Source organism: Amia ocellicauda, chromosome 8 (assembly GCF_036373705.1).
Source record: "Amia ocellicauda isolate fAmiCal2 chromosome 8, fAmiCal2.hap1, whole genome shotgun sequence".
NCBI lineage: Eukaryota > Metazoa > Chordata > Actinopteri > Amiiformes > Amiidae > Amia > Amia ocellicauda.
This window is the reverse complement of record NC_089857.1, coordinates 33803557-33822589: the sequence shown is the minus strand read 5'-3', so window position 1 is coordinate 33822589 and position 19033 is coordinate 33803557. Positions and strand designations below refer to the sequence as shown.

Sequence of the window (19033 nt, the reverse complement as noted above, 5' to 3'; positions counted from 1 at the left end):
AGACATGACATGGAAAAGAGAAGCTGTAGATCGAAGAAAGTGGACACATCTTGGGGATGTCTTCATCTAGCAGTGGATCGATATAGGCTGATGGTGTATACAGTATATATATCTATATAAAGGGCTTACTTCTCATTCAGTTTTTCCCGGAGCCCTATCCCCCCCCCACCAATAAAAAATAAATAAAAAAACACAATATACATTATGTATATTATATATATGGCTCCTATACAATGTACATAAATGGGTAAAATAAAATGTTATGCACATAAATTGCACAGTACTCACAAAAATAAATTGCTGCAGGCTTGAGTCAAGGTCCAGCTGAATTTAAGCCCTGCTGTATATATTCATTAAAAACTATACCCTGCCATAGATTGCAGTTAATTTTAGGAATATGTTTGTGTGTACATACTATGTAAAATAATTATACTTTTTCTGGATAAAATAGATTTTAATAATGTAATGAAAAAAAACATTTTCAAAAACTCTTTACAATATGCTGAATTTTAAAAGAACAAATCAAACCTTCCATGTTAGATTTTAAAAAGTGTTCAAAAAAATATAATTCTTTATTGAAAAGATTAGACAGTTCTTAAACCCAAATATGCTGCTGAAAACAAAACTAATTATACTGGTTTGAAATTACTTTCTTTGTACTTAAATACAAAATAAATATATTCAATTGCAAATGCAATAATGTAAAATGCATGCAAATGAAAACTGTTCAGAATTAGGAAATGTTATGCATTCATTTAAGTGTGGAGATAACACAAGGCACCAGAGCTTCTACATTTTTACTCATGAGCAAAAATTATAACAACTGGTCACTTTATCAACAAGCTGCTCCTTTGTAGATTTCTGTGTCGAAAACTAGAAACCAAACTAAGAAAGTTCCAAGGACAGCGTATCGATTCCACAAAATAACTTTAAAAAATAAAACATGGAATCCCATTAAGTCAACTTTTCCATTGTTCTGTGGGATTTTCTGTGTTCCGCTGAAATTTGCTGTCATGTCATGCTGTCAACATGGTCATTTTGTAACGATTCCTCAACTTGAATCCCATTTGCAGCTTGGAAACCGTTGGAAAAGAACTGATCAGCTGGTTTTCGTGCAACAAAGAACACACAGTCATAGAGGTATTTCAACATGGAATGGTCATTCTCTGTGTATGTTGTCGACAGAGAGTCTCTCTCCACCTAAATAATAAAAAAATGATGCATTTAGAAACAGCTGCTACTTTGAAATGTTATAAACACACACACTTTAAAAACATATGTTGTGTAAAACAAATTACATATCACATGACCACTAGGCTTTTGGTGTAAATGTGATCTATACACATATTTTCCAAATAAAATTATGTCAATCATGCAGTAGACTTTTTTTCTCCTTTGTATATAAGGGCTGATTTCCAAATGCCACTTCTGCAATCTTTTCCTTCTTAAATGGCCCTGGATGTTTCAATGATCTATAGATCTACACAGCTTAATGTGTGTAGGCAAGAGATCACTGATCTTTTAAATCGGAACAGAATCATGCAGTATTTTATATTTCATATACACTGAACATCACATACTCAGCCTATGAACAAGAAATTCAACATTAACATTCACAGAGCATCAAACACTTTTTACACCCCGGATAATACAATAAAGAGGAATTAAAGTGTGCTTTCTTTCTCTTACCTCAATCAGGAATCCATACTTTAAAATAACAGCCTTAATATCTTCATAACTGAGTTCAATTGACAGTTCATTTGCCATATTTTCAAAGTGGTACAACAGTGGACCTGAAAGATGCATGAAAAAGTGCTACAGAAGTTTATATGACACTATCTTATCACTTTAAATGTAATGATATCCAGAACAGTACTGTATTGCAGACATTTTATTAAATACAAATACTATAGCCATTTTTTCAACAACATATGGAAATAAAGAAATCAATGAATAAATATATAATATATAGGGCCCTGTGTTTTATGTGATCTTTGTTAGGTAGGCATTTTTCCATTTACAGTCAGCATGAAATCCTACAATACAACAGAATGGGAGGACTTCCAGATTGTTGTGGGTCGAATATCATTACTGCCATCAGAAAACTATGAGCTAGTTGAATACAATGTGGCTTCTTCTTGGACTGACCAAAACATATCAGAAATGTCATGGGATGTTTTGCAGTTTATTGCAGTATCTGTACTCTTGTGGTATCACTCTGTATGTACAGTGGTTATAGGAAGTATTCACCCCCCTTGGACTTTTACACATTTTGTCGTGTTACAAATTGTGATGCATTTCAATGAGATTGTTTCCTATAATTGTTTTTCCAGAGGATTATCATCACAAACGCCTCTGTCAAATAGAAAATTACATCTAGTCAGTGTTCATAACTTTCTTTAACCTTACATTTTTTACTGAAGGATGTCGTCTCATAGCTGCCAATGTCAGCCTTTTGTTTTCTGTGATTTTCTGATGATAAATTTCCATCTATTGTTGACTTTCGAGTGAGGTCCAAAGAGAAATTACAAGTTGTGCAAAACAAATGATACCCATCAGTGTACAGAACACCAGGTGGATATTGATGCATGTGGTCCCACAATTAAATGCTTTTTGATTGCAATGTATTTGACTCCATGATTCACACTGTTTCTTGTAACGCATCAATTTATTCAATTACCATTTATACTCAATTAGTTTGTTTTTTTCTAATTAGTCAAAGCATAATTAATTGATTTCTCAAGTGTGAATTCAATTACTAATTACTTTGAGTTGCAGGGACATCTGGGGCATAGCAGTTGAATTACAACTGAAAAAAAACAAGTTGCATAAAAAGTAGGGACCTAATAATATACAATGCTGCTTACTGAACTGCTTATAAAAATTGCTTTGAAACAAAAACATGACTGTGTAACTTACCCAAATTAATCCATGTTCCACCAGGTTTGAGAATGTTCCAAATAGTCTCAATGTAATCAATAACATTATGTGCTGTGTCTATGAAGAAACATGTTGCTACACAATCCCAGGAATCTGTTATAGGGGGGTGGGGGAGGAGAGAAATAAGTAATAAGTATTGTGATGGGCATTCTCTCAGCTAAAGTTGCATAATCTTACTACTTTGGATTGTGAAGCAGGGTAAATATCTTTGATACATAAACAATAATAAAATGTGCTTAAAAGCTTTATACGAACTCATGTATTGATGTTATGTTAATAATTTAAAGCCACGTTTCCCAATGTTTGTCAGCACATAGTTAACTTATCCTGTGCAGCACAACAACAGCTCAATGGTTTCAATAAGAAAATGGCCTTGCTTAATAGATTTAAAACAAATACAAAGATACTAAGGATTTAAGAAGGGAAATAACTTACTAGGTTCTGTGTAGACCTCTTGGAAGTCTCCAGCTACCATGGAAAAATCTGAATTAGCTGGGAGGCTCTGTGGGTTGACATCAGGAAAATAAACTGGGCGAATCTGATCAGAGGACTTCTTATTATTGCTGAACTGGTGAATCCATGGATACAGTGTCATTGAATTCACTTCAGCACACCTGATGGGGAAAACAAACCGTTCTTAGCTCCTTGGAACAACAACGATAACTAACTTACAACCTTATTTAAAATACAACCTTCATCATGTCCGCATACTGGTTAAAAATAAATACTTTTTAAATGCCATGCTTCCCACACTCTGAAGCATTACTGAAAACTGTTACTCCTTATGCCACTTCCCAATCAAAATTACATTTTGTAAATACTTTGTAGTAGACAGATTGTTATGTTTTCAGAAGTTTTGTGTGCGTGTTTGTTTCATGCTTTTGTTTTGCTTTGTGCAAGTGCTGAATTACACTCTGCCCCTGCAAAGGTATCCATGCATCAACTTCATGTAGAGCAGATTTCTGCAGTTCTGCACAGATCTGCACTGCTCCACCAATGGGATCGGTGAAATTCTGTAGATCTGCACAGAACTGTGGACATCTGCGCTACAAGAATGCAACCTTTTCTCTCTTGCTTGTGGTTGTTTTCCCGGTGTGTTTAATGCTGTGCGAGTCTGAAAAAGCAAATTCTAGCTATCTATCTTTGTAGCAATTTAATTGTAATCAATAATTGTTTATTTATTATTATATTCTCTCTTGTTTGCACTTGTTCCATGGGTGTGTTTATTGCTGTAAGAAAGAATACAAAAACTAGTGATATCTTCTAGTAATGTTATTGTCATCAAAAAATTGTCAATTTTTACACTGATAATTGAAATACGTATATGCAGTTATTACGTATATGCTTGTAGATACATTGTACACTGAATGTCTGCAATATTATTAATAATATGCAGAGAAAAGTTAAGCGCCTAAAAAAACCTCACTAATGGATTCAGATAAATCACTAGACCGACTTGATTCTCTCCATCATGAGACGTGATACACATTTGACAGAAGTATTGAACATAACAAAAATTCTAGTATCGAACCGTTTTGTTTTATTTAGTATCAAAAATGTATAGAATTTGTGGTATACTGTGCAACTCTAGAGCACACTGTACATTCCAGGCAACAATGTGGATAATAATAGAGCCCATGTTTAAATACATACTGGTAAGTAATATTAAAATGTGAAAAGAAAGCAAATTAACCAAAGCTGGAAGAACTCGGATAAAGCATCTTCCTCCCTCATAACCTATCAAATGTTAAACGAGAAAAATCATAATACAAGCAAAATTCAAACAGTTTGGGGAAAAAACATAAGTAAAAAATAAAGAAATTAATCAGTGAAGTGGAATACACTTAAAAAGATTTAAATGCGATGTATTCCACTGCACAGACTTAACTTCCTTGTTAAATGACTTTGATATGAACTTGTAAGTACCGGTTAAGAACAAAATTGGAGGAGAAAAGCATAAAGAAGCTCCACTCGTTTCCTTGGCAGGCATAACCCAACTTGGCTATCTCCCAGGCTAGTCTGCCGAGGCCTGCACCTGGAACCAGGATGCTGATCTTTGAAGCATCACTGCAAAAGAGAAATATATATGCTGAGCAAACAGAATATAAGTAGAATCTCACTTAATATACAACAATGGTTTAGATAAAGTTATTAGAAAACTATATCTGATACCAAAATAACATTTAAGTTTCTGTAACTTAAATGGTCCCATTTGAGCATTCACACAAGGCCATGTCAAATGATTTCCTAACATCTGACTTAATTTTACTGACTTAAAAGTAACCTTGTCCTCATTGAGTACTCGCATTAACAAGTGATAAGTAATAAGCAATAGCTTTAAGTCCCTTAAATTGAAATTCTATGTAGTTCTTTTGCATTAGGCTAATTACCAGTTTTAAAACAACCTATAGTCTAAACACATTTGATCCCAGTATAAAGTATTGAATATCTATTCAAATATACATGATCAGCCCTTTATAATCCTCTTTAAAAATAGTTGAAAAATACCACTGGTCTCTTGGAAATAGCCTCAGGATCTCATTAATCAGTGGCTGGTAGCAGGCTTCCCTCTCAACTTTGCCTGCATCACTCCAGTCTCGCACAAACTGTTTGATCGTTGACTTAAGTTTGTCCATATCAAATGTAGAAGACGGCCGTACCTTCCTCAAATCATCCTGAAATTGAAACAAATTCCATATCTATTCATTTTAAGACAAACATCTGTCAGATAATATACAGTATATCTGGAAATGTTGGTGGTGAATTTATTATGCTAGATTGAAAGATGGGTATATTGAGAAGCCAATTATATTTCCATCAAAGAAGCAATCCCACCTCTGAATACATTGTGGGGAGGAAGAGGAAATAGTTTACAGAATTAATCTGACTAGCAATTTCTAAATTGCCTGTAGTACCCGACTCTTTGGCTTTCTAAGCAAGAACTAAATTTCTACCATCACCTTAGTCACCCAGGTTATTGAAGCCTGAAGCAGATTGTATCATTAAAACATGTAAGAATGTCTTTTAAGTAAGCATTTAGCTTAAATTACAGAGTTTAAAGTGCAAAATTATATATTTTTCTAAAATTACCAATTCACAAACTGTTAAAATCTCCCAATGTGGCAGGTCCGCCAAATGTACTACCAGCCAATATTTCCTGTTGTACAGTACCAATATTGTTACAAGTGAAAAATAAACATGTAGCAAAGTTCTAAATACACTGATAACTTAAAATATAGACCTTTCAACTCTAAGTTCATTAAGTGTGAAAAAAACTATAATATAGTATTCAATTATCTTTTCTGTTTAATGCATTTGTTCTATGACAAGAGTACAGTAATTCTCCATACCAAGCACTGAGGCACTCCGCATGAAAACAATAGTTTACTAAAACCAATGTAAGTCTATGAAAACCTAATGACTACTACATAATTTCATTTATTTTCCAGACAAAAAACACAATTTTAAATCCATATGGCATTATTATGCATGTGTATTTTACAACTGAAGTCTACTTAAAAAAACAGGTTTTCCTCATTGTTCCTGAATGTCAGATTTCCATGGGCAAAGCTGTGAATCAAATCAGCTAAATTAATTTTGTTAAAAGCTCTCTCAATAAGCATAAACTGAAAGTCTATTGACAAAGTATATTGACTGTCATGTCTTTTCTACCTTTTTCAGTGTCAAGACTTAACAATATGACAACTTGCAAAGCATTTTATTCCAGTGCAAAAATTGCTCCACATATATAAAAAAATGAAACTAAAACAAAAGAATAATACCCACAATTGTGGGCCCCTCGGGGCCCCAATTGTTTTTAAAATGATCGGTTTTCATTTATTATAACTAGTAAAAAAATAATGCCTGTCAAACTGATCAAATTGTTACTCATACCTACATGATTGTTTACATCCAATCATCCAAGTCTTAACCTGGAGAAAAATGCTTTGAAAATCTTTGTGAATATCAACAATGCAGTTAATAATGCCTAGCTGTCCAGAAGAAGAGAATACAGCCTTTTACCTACATCTTCTCCATACTCCATATTCTCAAACATGTGAACACAGTTGAGCACAATGGCCTGCAGCACCTCCTGATTGTGATCAATGCACCTGCGAATTTTTTTCAGGTTGGGGAGGAAATTGGGAAGCAGCATCTGATGGTGATCAGGAAGGTAACGAAACTGTCGTTCAGCCCGGTTCACTCTCTCATGAACATGGATTCTGAAAGCAAATCAAAAGCAACAGATTAAGATTACTCTTTTATCAAGTGTACTGTGATAAGTACAAATTATACATATATACTACCTGTTTTTGTGGTTTGGTTCATGGTTCACATATATTACATTTTGAAGAATTTCTCAGGTAGTGCATTTGGATCATTTTATTTCTGATGAGTGCTCTGTATACTTACACCAGATGTCTTAAATCAATAGGTTGAACAATCTTATACCAGTCTCTTCATAATGCCATTCAAGCTCAGCTTTTCAACACCTTGGATTTAAAGAATGTACTTATGGACCCAAAACGAAAAAGTCTTAACTAACATGATTCAAATGGATTAATAACAAGACCAAATTTACCAGGTTGTTTATTAAAGCATCACATGTATAGGATCTCAACGTTATTACAAATTTAGTTCACCATGGTACAGATGAGAAGTTTATATAAGCAGTACCATTCAAAGGTTTGGAAACCTTTGGAGTCAGGGATTACGATATTGTCCATTCTTCAGGCAATTCCCTAAACAACTTGTCAATGTAGAGCTTTCCTAGTAAACGGATGACAGTGAGCTGGAACTACAGTTATTACAACTTACTTATGAATGTCTGTGGTATAGTGTTAATGAGCAGATGGTTATCTGATCAGGGATGTAAACATAGTATTAAAACAAAAATACACAAACAATATTGCCTTTACCCCCAGTTCCACTTTATATCACTTAGATATTTTGAACTTTTGAACAGTACTGTATATATAGCTCTCATTATCTAACCAACTGCAGGGAGTCTGATAGACAATCCAGTAAATCAATATCCAGCCATCAAGACGGCATTTTGAAACATAGCCTGTTTATGTGCTTCAACAGAACCACACAAGTATATCTATATGATTGTTATTCATATATATGTATGTATATTTGATTTTGAAATCATTTACCCAAAAGGAGACCAACTGTGGTGCCACATCTTGTTTTCCAGTGGAGTCCAGCTTCCACTTAGTGTAACAGCATTTAACCATTTAAATGTCTATGGATTAGCAGGAGAAAAAAATTAAGTCCCATCCCATTCCAGATGTTACACAAAAGGCTGTTAGTACTTTTATTAGATAATAAAAGTTGTTTTATTAAAGCAATACTAGTATCAATTTTATGAAATGTTGATCAAAGAACACTATGTTTTAACCCCACTGCATTAGTCACGTTAACAGCTGGAAAGTATATGTACATATTTGGGATATATTTGGTTTGGTTTTATTGATTTGTCGATTAGGATTAACAATGTTTATGATGATGATGATGATGATGACGATGATGATGATGATGATAATGTGAACGTTGAATATGGATGTTTAGGTATACATGAAATGACTTCGAGGCAGTCAGGAATATGTGGCGAACTCACAACCTGTGTAAAGACTGGAGTAGTACCTAAACAATGCAAATATGGAGCATTTTACGGTTGTCGTTCTTGTAATATACTATTGATTTCTTTCGATGTTTAAAATACTAGATAATGAATCACTTAAAAGTAACAGATATACCTTGTCCCTACTATTCCCGTTACATTTAGGCAGAATCATGTTTAAATGGTGTAATCCTTAAAAAAAAGCCCAGCAGCAAAACAGGCTGTTGTCGATACACGTTTTTCTTTCGGATGGTCTCATCTGCCTGAACTCATTGTTGTTCTACCTTATTGTACCGAGAAGGTCGTAGTGCTTTTTGGTTTTGTTGTTGTTGCATTGGCATGAATTAAGCACTGACCTACTTTCTTATTAGTAGAAACAACACAACACAATAAAATAACTAGTCGTCCCATTCCAAAACAGGTCTCTCCCCTATTCTAGAACATGCCATTCAAGACATTTATAGATGGTGAATTCTTACAGTTACCTATAGTATCTAAATGCATCGATAACTTTCCAGAAATGCTGCCGCTCAAGCCTGGCTTCCTCCTCTGGCGTGCATCGGATCCGTTCTCTGTAAAAATATGTCTCTTCATGTTCTCCATCAGCATTCAGATCCTCCTTCGCTTCGGCCATCATTGTGAACTCACCATATCAGACCACAGCAATCGAAAACGAAGGCGCACAAGGCGTCGAAATCGAAATCCGAGTCATAACGGAGATGGGCAGGTTTTATGCTATTGGTCCTGGGTCTAAACGTGCAGAGTAACAAAATGGTCAGATGTTCATACTATGTATATATTTTTGTACAGTTATATGCAGTGCTAAGAAACTCAAATGTATGTAATATTGTAACAGGTTCTAAAATTAACACTAAAGTGTTACTCTTATATACTGATATATTTATAAAATATATATGAAAAAATGCTCCACAATTGGGACTGCATACACTAGTTATTGTAGTTCTTCTTCTTCTTCTTCTTCTTCTTCTTCTTCTTATTATTATTATTATTATTATTATGTGAAGATGACTTTCCACATTTGTAAGAACTTGCGTCTTCTGCTGGTTACTTTTAGGTGTATTGACAAATATATGATACAATGATGTAGAAAATAAATTACCATGATCATACACTGTCATTCAAGTTCTAATATTGCATTTTGACATATGAAAAATAACTCTTGGATATATACAGACAGATGACAAATTAAAGGAAAAACCAACATAAAGTGTCTCAGTAAGGTGTTGGGCACCATGAGCTGCCAGAACAGCTTCAATGCTCCTGGCACAGATTCTACAAGTCTCTGAACTCTACTGGAGGGATGAACACCATTCTTCCAAAAGATATTCCCTCATTTGGTGTTTTGATGATGGTGGTGGAGAGCGCTGTCTAACACGCCGGTCCAGAATCTCCCATAGGTGTTCAATTGGGTTGAGATCTGGTGGCTGTGAAGGCCATAGCGTATGATTCACATCATTTTCATACTCATCACACCATTCAGTGAGCCCTCGTGCCCTGTGGATGGGGGCATTGTCATCCTGGAAGAGACCACTCCCATCAGGATAGAAATGTTTCACCATAGGATAAAGGTCTACACTCAGAATAACTTTGTAATGATTTGCAGTCACCCTTCCCTCTAAGGGGACAAGTGGACCCAAACCATGCCCGGAAAATGCCCTCCACAGCATAACAGAGCCGTACAAGGCCTGTACTGTTCTCTTGGTGTCGCCACGCACACACTCGCCCACTTGTTGAGAACAGTAGCCCGTTGAGCGTCTTTGTGACTGAATCTCCTGCCATTCGTCCCCCAATAATTACCCCTCTTTCAAAGTCACTTAGATCCTTTCCTCTTGCCATCTTGATTCAAAATTGAGGTCAACTGGGCCTGCTCAGTATTTTTATACATGCCACAGAGCATGATAGGATGTGAATTGCTTAATTGTATCATGCAGTACACCTGACTGGAGGCATCTGCATTCATTATATTCCTCAATTAATTTATTCAGGTTTTTCCTTTAATTTGTCACCCATCTGTATATTCCCAGTTTTAGCTGTCACAGTGATTGGAAAAGGTATGAATTTTAATATATTTGTATAAATTCAGTGCATTTGACTGCTTGATTTCCAATAGTATGAAAACAGCTCAAGAGAGTTGAACTAAGAATAGCACTCTGTAAAAAGTGTGTGAGGCTATTAAGTGTGCAGCTCAGAGAACCTAATATTGGTGGAACTGATCATTGTCTTAAGCTGATGTTGCGGTTTTACATAGCGAAACAATGAAGACTTCTGACAGAAGAAAGTAATTTCCTTGACTAGTCCTGCTCTCAGATCCTTTTTGCTGGAGACTCTATGAGCTTACTGACACTATACTTAATTTATGTATAGTATTACAGGGATAATTAATGTATTGTGATGTATTAATTCTTCCCCTTTCAGTCTTACTTTGTAAGTAGTTATTTCCTAATTGCTTATGCCTCAAAAGTATAGAAAATGTCTATTATTCCCAACAAACTTTGCTTTTGTGATATTTTGAAATGTAACTATTTCCAATAAGGAAAAGGGCGACTGTCTTTTGTTCACATAAAGCAAGAAAAAAAAAACATATGAATCTAATGTATTTATACTAAATTAATACAAAAAGGACTACAAAAGATTTAGAAGTGAGTAGGTTTTCAAAATGTACGATTATACTGTATTTACAGTATACTGTAATTTCAAAATATCACTGTCCTGGTCACAAAAGCAAAGTTTGTGGGGAATAATTGACATTTTCTATACTTTTGAGGCATAAGCAATTAGGAAATAACACTTACTACCCAGGAACAAAAAAAAAAAAAAAAAGTTACACAGTGTTATTTGAATAATGACTGAAGCACTCCGTGAGAAGAATGCTTCACACATATGAAACCTTGCCATTTTCAATGTATTGCTGTCGGTTAAGAGACATCATTTATTATCAGTAAATGGCCTAATAAACATTTTGACTTGGTAGTTAGGTATTGCAAAAAGCAGATGTGTCCCTTCAATGGGTTTGAATATCTTCATGTTTATAAATGCAAATCATAACACTTGATGACATTTCTCAATTTTTTATTGTGATGACATGAAAGAGAAATCAAATTAAATTAAGTAAACCATATATGTGCATTTATTTCTTAGAGGAATAGCTGATGCTCTATTTTTCAGTAGGATTGACGATTTTTCCAATGAAAAGTATACTTCTGGTTTCACGATCTGTGATGAGGACAAGGAAAGGATGATCGAACTTCAATGTTGGAGGGAAAGACAATGGTACCAGTTCTACACCTGTCACTCCAGTTGCTACTGATCCTTCTTCATCCACATCTAGTGTTGCTTTGTGAATAACCTGCAAACAATTGTCACATCATTTTATCAGGATTTTGAAAGCAGACAGTGCAATATTGTACATTATATAAATATGGTAATACAATTGCAGCCAAAAGTAATTGATTACCATACCTTTGAAACCTTCAGTTTTTCATCAGATATTCCAGAAAAGTCTGCATCTAATGAAAATATGTCCTTCATTCCCATTTTAGTCAGTACTTTTTGCATTGAATAGGATGTAGAAATTGAAAATCTGGGCAGGAACACATTATAACGTCTGTAAAAGGGAAAAAATACATACATTAGTTAGTGTAAGAGAGATTATTAAATTAATCTTTGAAAATGTATAGAAATGAATGGAGTCCAATTTAAATGTTTACACACTCCCCGTCCTAACTCAGCTAATTATTCATTTCCCCGTCCTTTAATCAGCTATAATCTTTTTAGTTTGTTTTCTCTAGGCTTTTTTCAATAAACTCTGAAAATATATAATTGCTTAATAAGTATGGTTTCATTAACAATATGTATTAACAAACATGATCACTGAATAACATTGTTCCAAATCATAGGTGTGGATAGTTGTGAATAACAGCTGTATATATAAATATCTGCCACACTATACATACTACCTTTTATGGCTACCTTTCATCCACAAATGATCATCCAGAGGGTATTGTATTTAAAACTTTTTCCATTTCATTTTTACATATCAACTTTACAATTTTATTCTTTCTTGTGCACCAGGTAAATCCCTTAATTTTAAATATATCCATGTTGATTAATACTTACTGCTTATTCAATCCTTTGAACCATTTCTTCAAATGCTGCCGGCACCATTTCTCCTCCAGATCGTCTATTCCTTTTTCAGATGTGATGAGCAACATATTGGCCGATCCATTGTAACTGAGTTTCAGAACTGAAGTCTCCGACTCACTCTCATAATATACGTCAAAGTAGCTTGTTTTACTCATCATCTTCACTGGGACTGTTGTGCTAGCATCTACATGGAATACGTCGTCGTGTGTTGACTGAGGATCAAAAGGCTTTTCCCATTTACCTGAAAAAAGCAAAAATATGTTAGAAAATTGCTAAAAAGCCATGGCAGAAAATGCACATATGTAATATATGTCAAACAAATCAGTGCAGATATAAAGGAAAAAATCTAAAGGGTGAAAATTTGGATGAGGTACATATATTAAATGCGTTTAATGCAGGAATAAGGTATAATAATGTATATTTTGTAGTGCATTGGTATACCATTATTTGTTATATTTTTAAATTAGTTTAGTTTTAAACTAATTTCGTAATTAGTTTAAATTACTTGTTATATTTTTAAATAATAATAAAAAAAAAGTTTTAATAAAGCTCTTACCTTTGAAATATATGTAACTAACAAGGAACGTAAGTGTATCCTCACTCAGGTCATCTACAAAATGTGGGACTTTGCCATGTGTTTTTTCTGCCACATACTTATTTATCTGATCTTTAGCCTCACTGATTTTGGAGAAGTCAGTCGTGATTCCCTCAGCATGGAAGTAACGCTTAATGTCTTCCAGGAATTTAGGAAGGAGTTTCAGAGTTGCATCCGCAAATAATGCACTGCCTACTGAGAGTTCCAGCTCTGTCCTCTGCCTGAGACTTTGGAAGACTTTTTCAAAGGCCTCATTCACTTCAGTTTCACTGATCTCTGTTTCATTGAAGCCAAGGCCTGAAAAGAGTTGGTCATGGGTCTGGTCCCTTGCACCCACTGACAGAGTGGCGAGGGCAGTTGCGATGCTCAAGGGAGACAAAAATATGTTTTGGGATTTCTGATCTGGCTGAGCAGCAATGCGTTTGTACAAAGTGAAAGCGAACTCAGTACTGTCACTAATGAATGTGGAGGTGCTGTGGTGGTGGTGCCCATGGTGGTGGCCATGTCCATGCCCGTGGTGGTGCCCGTGTCCATGGTGGTCTTGGTGGTGCTGGTGGCCTTTACCACCTTGGTGCTCATGTGTGTGGTCTCCATTGTGATCAGCCAGGACAGCAGAGCAGACCAGAACCACTGCGATGCATAAGTAGACTTTCCCCATCTTGAGAATCTAATTTAAATAAAGGGTTTATGAGATTTAAAAAGCAATATTAAACAAAATATACATTTATATTGCCTTTTTTGGTTTCCTGGAACAATACAAGTGGTAAATCTTCATGTTTAGCCTGACTCTCTCACAGAAGAAATACAGCAAATCATTATTTAAACAATCCTAACAACAGTATAAAAATGTGTTCATTGCATCAATCAATAAACATCTCACATTGCATAAATCCACATTAATTAGGAAATGGTGTGAACCCTATTACTTATATATATATATCAAATATACAAGTAATATTTACAGATATATTATAGAGATAGAGACATACATTACAATACAATACATATACAATATCTTGTAGCAAATGCAAGCAGAACACAAATAACCATACAGTTCTCCAATGTGACTATTTTATATGCTTATTATTATTGATTCATAGACATATTTAGAAAACTATACTGGCAGAGGCTTTTAGAAATTGCATTATTGAGCCAAGATGGAAAGTCTGTATTTAGCAGTGATGGCAAATCATTCTTTAAAGTTAAGTCTACCTTACCACTTTATACATTAAATAAGTATTATTTTAATAAAGTAAATATTAAAATATATGCATTATCAACATTCCTTAAATATTACATACTGTTTTCTTAATTACAAATCAAGATCTAAACTTAATTTAAAAATATTAAATTACATTGTTTTGACATTCTATACTTTAGCCCAAGCACATGCATTAAACTATGTGAAATGCAAATAGGATCTTTAAGATCTTTAATATTTGTCAAACTTAAACAGTCTTTCCAGTATATTTTGATTTAACATGTAACATTATTAATAAAAATGTAAGAATAATATAATTAAATATTAAAAGTATAAGGCATGATTTAGCTTTTGAAAAAGGTTGTTTTATAATGCAACACTTACCGTCTTGATCTGTTTGGCAGGTGTTGTGTTACCCCACAATTGTATCTGAATTTATAAGTTTCTGCTGAGTTATGCAATAAGTTTACTGATTTACTTTAGCAAGTCATCAACCTTGCTCTGCAACAACAACCACGTATCAATAGATAAGCAACATGTTTGATTTCTGATAAAGCATTTAGACCTGCCAAGGTGTGTTTTTTTCAGTTTATTAAAGATTGACATAAAGTGGTAACGTAAATTACGTTGCTTCAACGTTGTGCCAACATTGTGTGTTAGCAGCGAATAAACTACATGGAGGCCGACTTGTCCAAGGGAGTGTATATAAAATGGATTATCCTCAAATTGAAGAATCAGATGGACAGCATCTCCCGTCTATGAACAGTCCACAATCGTTAATTATATATATATATATATATATATATATATATATATATAAACATGTATTAAATATTGAAGAAATAGCGAACAATATGATGCTTACGCGTTTCGACTTTCTCATCTTCCTCAGAGCATCATACAGAAAAAGGAGGGGCGAAGTTCTTAAATACATTTGATATAAATTAATCATTAGCACCATCCTTACCTTATATCCAATTAACACACAACACAATAGTAGCAACAAATTGTGAACGTCTTTTCTTTTTTTTTTTATAATACAAGCTCCACATACAATTCATTATCAATCCATTGTTCAATCAAATTAGAAGATTATTCTAATACAGACATTAGTAATTGGTTACGCCTGAATTCAATTGACAATTGCCAATTAGTTCAAATGAATTAGAGATACATTTTCAGAGAATTGGGATTACATTTCTAATCTATAATTGTCATCTTGCATTACTACAAGCTCTATGGCAAACTATTGCCCCGTTTCCGGACGCGCCTGTTCAGAGCCGGTTAACTAACGTCCGTCCACTGAGGACACGAGTCTCTATCAGAGCGGAGGACTGTGTTTGACTGAGACACAGGAGGACAGCAGACACATTGTGTCGGAGGATATAATCTCAAGTGCCGGTGCGATCACGAAGAAATTACAGTTTTATTAGCAGCATGGAGTGAAATCCACGTACAGAAACAATGACTGATACAGTTAATATCCGAGTGCATTAAACACTGTGATTTCACAGGACCGGTGCAGCGCTGACTAGTTAAAATAAACTGAAGGATAATAATAATCAGATCGATAGCAGCCGATGGTATTAATATTGAATGACAGCCGGCCGTGTTCAGGCTGTGTGTGTGAATGTGTGCAGGACAATCCGGAGACAGTCAGTGTGAAGGAACACGATTCAGTTAACGTGTCCATTGACAAGATAAATTAATGAATACATTAATACAGCAGATCTGGGTTTCCCTCTAAAACATTAAGGGCTGGTTTAATAAATGCGTCCATAAACGCCATGACTGAGACGCGCACTTTAGTTCAATTAAACCTGCTATATTGTAGCTGGATGATTAATCGTGAAACGTGTATTTTGTTCCATCTGTAACTTGCCCGGGTTAAGGACGTCTGATAAGTACATTATAAATAATACGGAAAAAAGTATTGTTTGCAGTTACAAATCTGTAGTAAGAGTAATACGTGAAGGGAGTCACGCTGTGCCGTTTAAAATACATATATACTAGCACAAATGATGACGATAATAATAATAATAATAATAATAATAATAATAATAATAATACATATTTGCTATTTATTTTACAACAAAAAATGCGATGCTCAGCCCCCCGGAATTGTGATGAGTTACGCAATAATCATTCGAGGAAGAAATGTACACAAACACCCCCGATCTTACCGGAATAAGCTCCGTCACCGCCCCCTCGTCAAATTATAAATATTTAAAGATATTTGTAAATAGTTAGATTAAGTATGTTATTTAATTTAATTTCAAGATATTTCAAAATATTTAAATATATCTTTAAATAGAGATAGCTTCAAAGCAAACAGATTATATTCCTGTTTGTTCATTTCAGTTACTTAAAATGAACGAACAAGTGAACAGGTAGTGATAATCTTGGGTTTATGAATTTAATTTAATTTAATGAAATTTAATTTAATTTAAAGATATCTCTAAATATTTAAAGATTCAGTTACATAGAAACAGGAAGTGATAATCTCAGCCGACATACAGGAAGTAATGGTCCACTCACCTCCTTCCTGGATGAACTCGACTTTCTTCTCTCCTCCCTCCCCTCGCTGTCCTCACCTACCATCCTCCTGGGAGACTTCAACATCCACCTCTCCCACCCTTCCCACTGTGCCGGATTTCTTCCTCTCCTTCACTCCTTTAACTTCTCTCTCTCCCCGTCTCCCCCCACTCACAGGGCAGGCCGCCAGCTTGACTTCATCTTCTCTAGAGGCTGCTCCCCTTCAACACTCTCCGTGACACCCATGGACATCTCGGACCACCACTTCATCTCCTTCTCCCTTTCCCTCCCCTCCCTCCCCACTCCACCCACTCCCTCGGTCACCTTCCGCCATAATCTCCGCTCTGTCTCCCCCTCCACCCTTGCCTCCACTGCCCTCACTCTCTTACCTTCCATTGACTGATTTTCCCATCTATCTGTCAACTGTGCTACCTCCAAGAAGACGTCCAATCACTCTTCGAATCCACTGTCAACAACCCCCGCAAACTCTTCTCCACCTTCTCCTCCCTCCTTGCCCCCCCTCCCTCATCTCTCACTGCTGATGATTTCACCTCCTTCTTCTCCTCCAAGATTGCAGACATCCGCAGGCTCTTCAATACTCCACCCTCCTCAACCATCACACCCAAACCTCCCACTGATCAAGCTTCCTTTTCTTCATTCTCACCTCTCTCAGATGCTGAAGTTTCTGCTCTCCTCCTACATCACAAACCTACAATGTGTGCCCTGGACCCTTTCCCTTCTTGCCTCTTCCAAGCGACCGCTCCTGATCTTCTTCCCTTCATCTCCTCCCTCCTCAACTCCTCACTCCTCTCTGGCTGTTTCCCCTCTGCATTTAAACAAGCTCGTGTCATCCCACTGCTCAAGAGACCAACCCTTGACGCCACCTCTCCTCAGAACTACCGCCCTGTCTCCCTACTCCCCTTCCTCTCAAAGACTCTCGAGCGGGCGGTCCACCCGTCAGCTCTCGGACTTTCTGTCCCAACACTCACTCCATGATCCTCTGCAATCTGGCTTCCGCACAGCTCACTCCACTGAGACGGTTCTCCTGGCAGTCACTGACTCCCTCAGCTGTGCTCGGGAGGCCTCCCTCTCCTGAGTCCTCATCCTCCTTGACCTCTCCGCAGCATTTGACACCGTTGATCACTCCATCCTCCTCTCCTGCCTCACTGACCTTGGAATCTCTGGGACTGCTCTCACCTGGTTCTCCTCCTACCTCAGTGACCGGTCCTACCAAGTGACATGGCGAGGCTCCTCATCCACCCCCCAACCTCTCCTCACAGGCGTTCCCCAAGGCTCTGTCCTGGGCCCGCTCCTGTTCTCACTCTACACTCGCTCCCTGGGCCCCCTCATAGCATCCCATGGTTTCTCCTACCACTTCTACGCTGATGATGCCCAAATCTTCCTGTCTTTTCCCTCTTCCGACCCTCTCATTTCTTCCTGCTTGTCTGCTATTTCCGCCTGGATGCACTCACACCACCTCAAACTCAACCTCTCAAAATCGGATCTCCTGTTTTTCCCCCACTCTTCCTCACCTTCTGCTGACCTCCCCATCTCGTTCCCCTTGGAATCCACCACACTCTCTCCTTCTTCTTCCGCAAAAAATCTAGGAGTCACCCTCAATCCTGCGCTCTCCTACACCCAGCACATCACCACGCTGACACACACCTGCAGATTCTTCCTTAGCAACATACACCGAATCCGTCCCTTCCTCACCAACTACTCGACTCAGCTGCTTGTCCAGTCACTGGTCCTCTCCAACTCCCTCCTGGCCGGCCTGCATCTACTACCCGAACCCTCCAGCTCATCCAGAACTCTGCAGCTCGTCTGGTATTCTCTCTGCCACGATTCACACACGCTACTCCACTGCTCCGCTCCCTCCACTGGCTCCACTGGCTCCCGATACAGTTCAAGTCATTGACCCTCACCTACCGCTGTCTTGACCACACTGCACCAAGTTACCTTCAGACACTCG

General features: G+C 36.6%; 2 protein-coding genes across 6 annotated transcripts; both read right to left on the bottom strand.

Moving 5' to 3' along the window:
- Nucleotides 1–536: 536 nt before the first annotated feature.
- Nucleotides 537–9233, bottom strand: carnmt1 (carnosine N-methyltransferase 1). 3 transcript variants are annotated; one of them, XM_066711146.1, is made up of 9 exons: nt 9052–9190; nt 8100–8188; nt 6968–7163; nt 5449–5615; nt 4867–5007; nt 3376–3554; nt 2920–3033; nt 1690–1793; nt 537–1200 (listed from the first exon to the last, which is right to left on the bottom strand). In XM_066711146.1, exons 2-9 carry the CDS (start codon nt 8126–8128, stop codon nt 1012–1014), a joined length of 1119 nt encoding a protein of 372 aa, XP_066567243.1. In that variant the 5' UTR covers nt 8129–8188; nt 9052–9190; the 3' UTR covers nt 537–1011. The 3 variants fall into 3 exon arrangements, with proteins under 3 accessions (XP_066567243.1, XP_066567242.1, XP_066567244.1); XM_066711145.1 differs by lacking the exon at nt 8100–8188 and having other exon boundaries at nt 9052–9227; XM_066711147.1 differs by lacking the exons at nt 537–1200; nt 8100–8188 and adding an exon at nt 2410–2500 and having other exon boundaries at nt 9052–9233.
- A 2406-nt stretch (nt 9234–11639) lies between these two features.
- Nucleotides 11640–17142, bottom strand: LOC136754900 (alpha-1-antitrypsin). Of its 3 annotated transcripts, none has more exons than XM_066711139.1 (5): nt 17065–17142; nt 13287–13992; nt 12704–12971; nt 12047–12191; nt 11640–11933 (listed from the first exon to the last, which is right to left on the bottom strand). In XM_066711139.1, the coding sequence occupies exons 1-5, from the start codon at nt 17125–17127 to the stop codon at nt 11742–11744; spliced, it is 1374 nt and encodes a 457-aa protein (XP_066567236.1). In that variant the 5' UTR covers nt 17128–17142; the 3' UTR covers nt 11640–11741. The 3 variants fall into 3 exon arrangements, with proteins under 3 accessions (XP_066567236.1, XP_066567235.1, XP_066567237.1); XM_066711138.1 differs by lacking the exon at nt 17065–17142 and adding an exon at nt 15392–15424; XM_066711140.1 differs by lacking the exon at nt 17065–17142 and adding an exon at nt 14911–15008.
- Between the last annotated feature and the right edge of the window lie 1891 nt (nt 17143–19033).

Excerpts from the sequence above, each read along its gene's own strand:
- carnmt1 (XM_066711145.1), bottom strand. The coding sequence starts at position 9,203 with ATGATGGCCGAAGCGAAGGAGGATCTGAATGCTGATGGAGAACATGAA. Across the intron at positions 5,616-6,967 it reads ATATGGAGTATGGAGAAGAT|GATGATTTGAGGAAGGTACG; the intron begins GTAGGTAAAAGG and ends TTTCAATTTCAG. Across the intron at positions 1,794-2,919 it reads TGGAACATGGATTAATTTGG|GTCCACTGTTGTACCACTTT; the intron begins GTAAGTTACACA and ends TGCATCTTTCAG.
- LOC136754900 (XM_066711139.1), bottom strand. The coding sequence starts at position 17,127 with ATGGTAGGTGAGGACAGCGAGGGGAGGGAGGAGAGAAGAAAGTCGAGT. Across the intron at positions 13,993-17,064 it reads CGAGTTCATCCAGGAAGGAG|ATTCTCAAGATGGGGAAAGT; the intron begins GTGAGTGGACCA and ends TATTTAAATTAG. Across the intron at positions 12,192-12,703 it reads TTCAAAGGATTGAATAAGCA|ACGTTATAATGTGTTCCTGC; the intron begins GTAAGTATTAAT and ends TCCCTTTTACAG.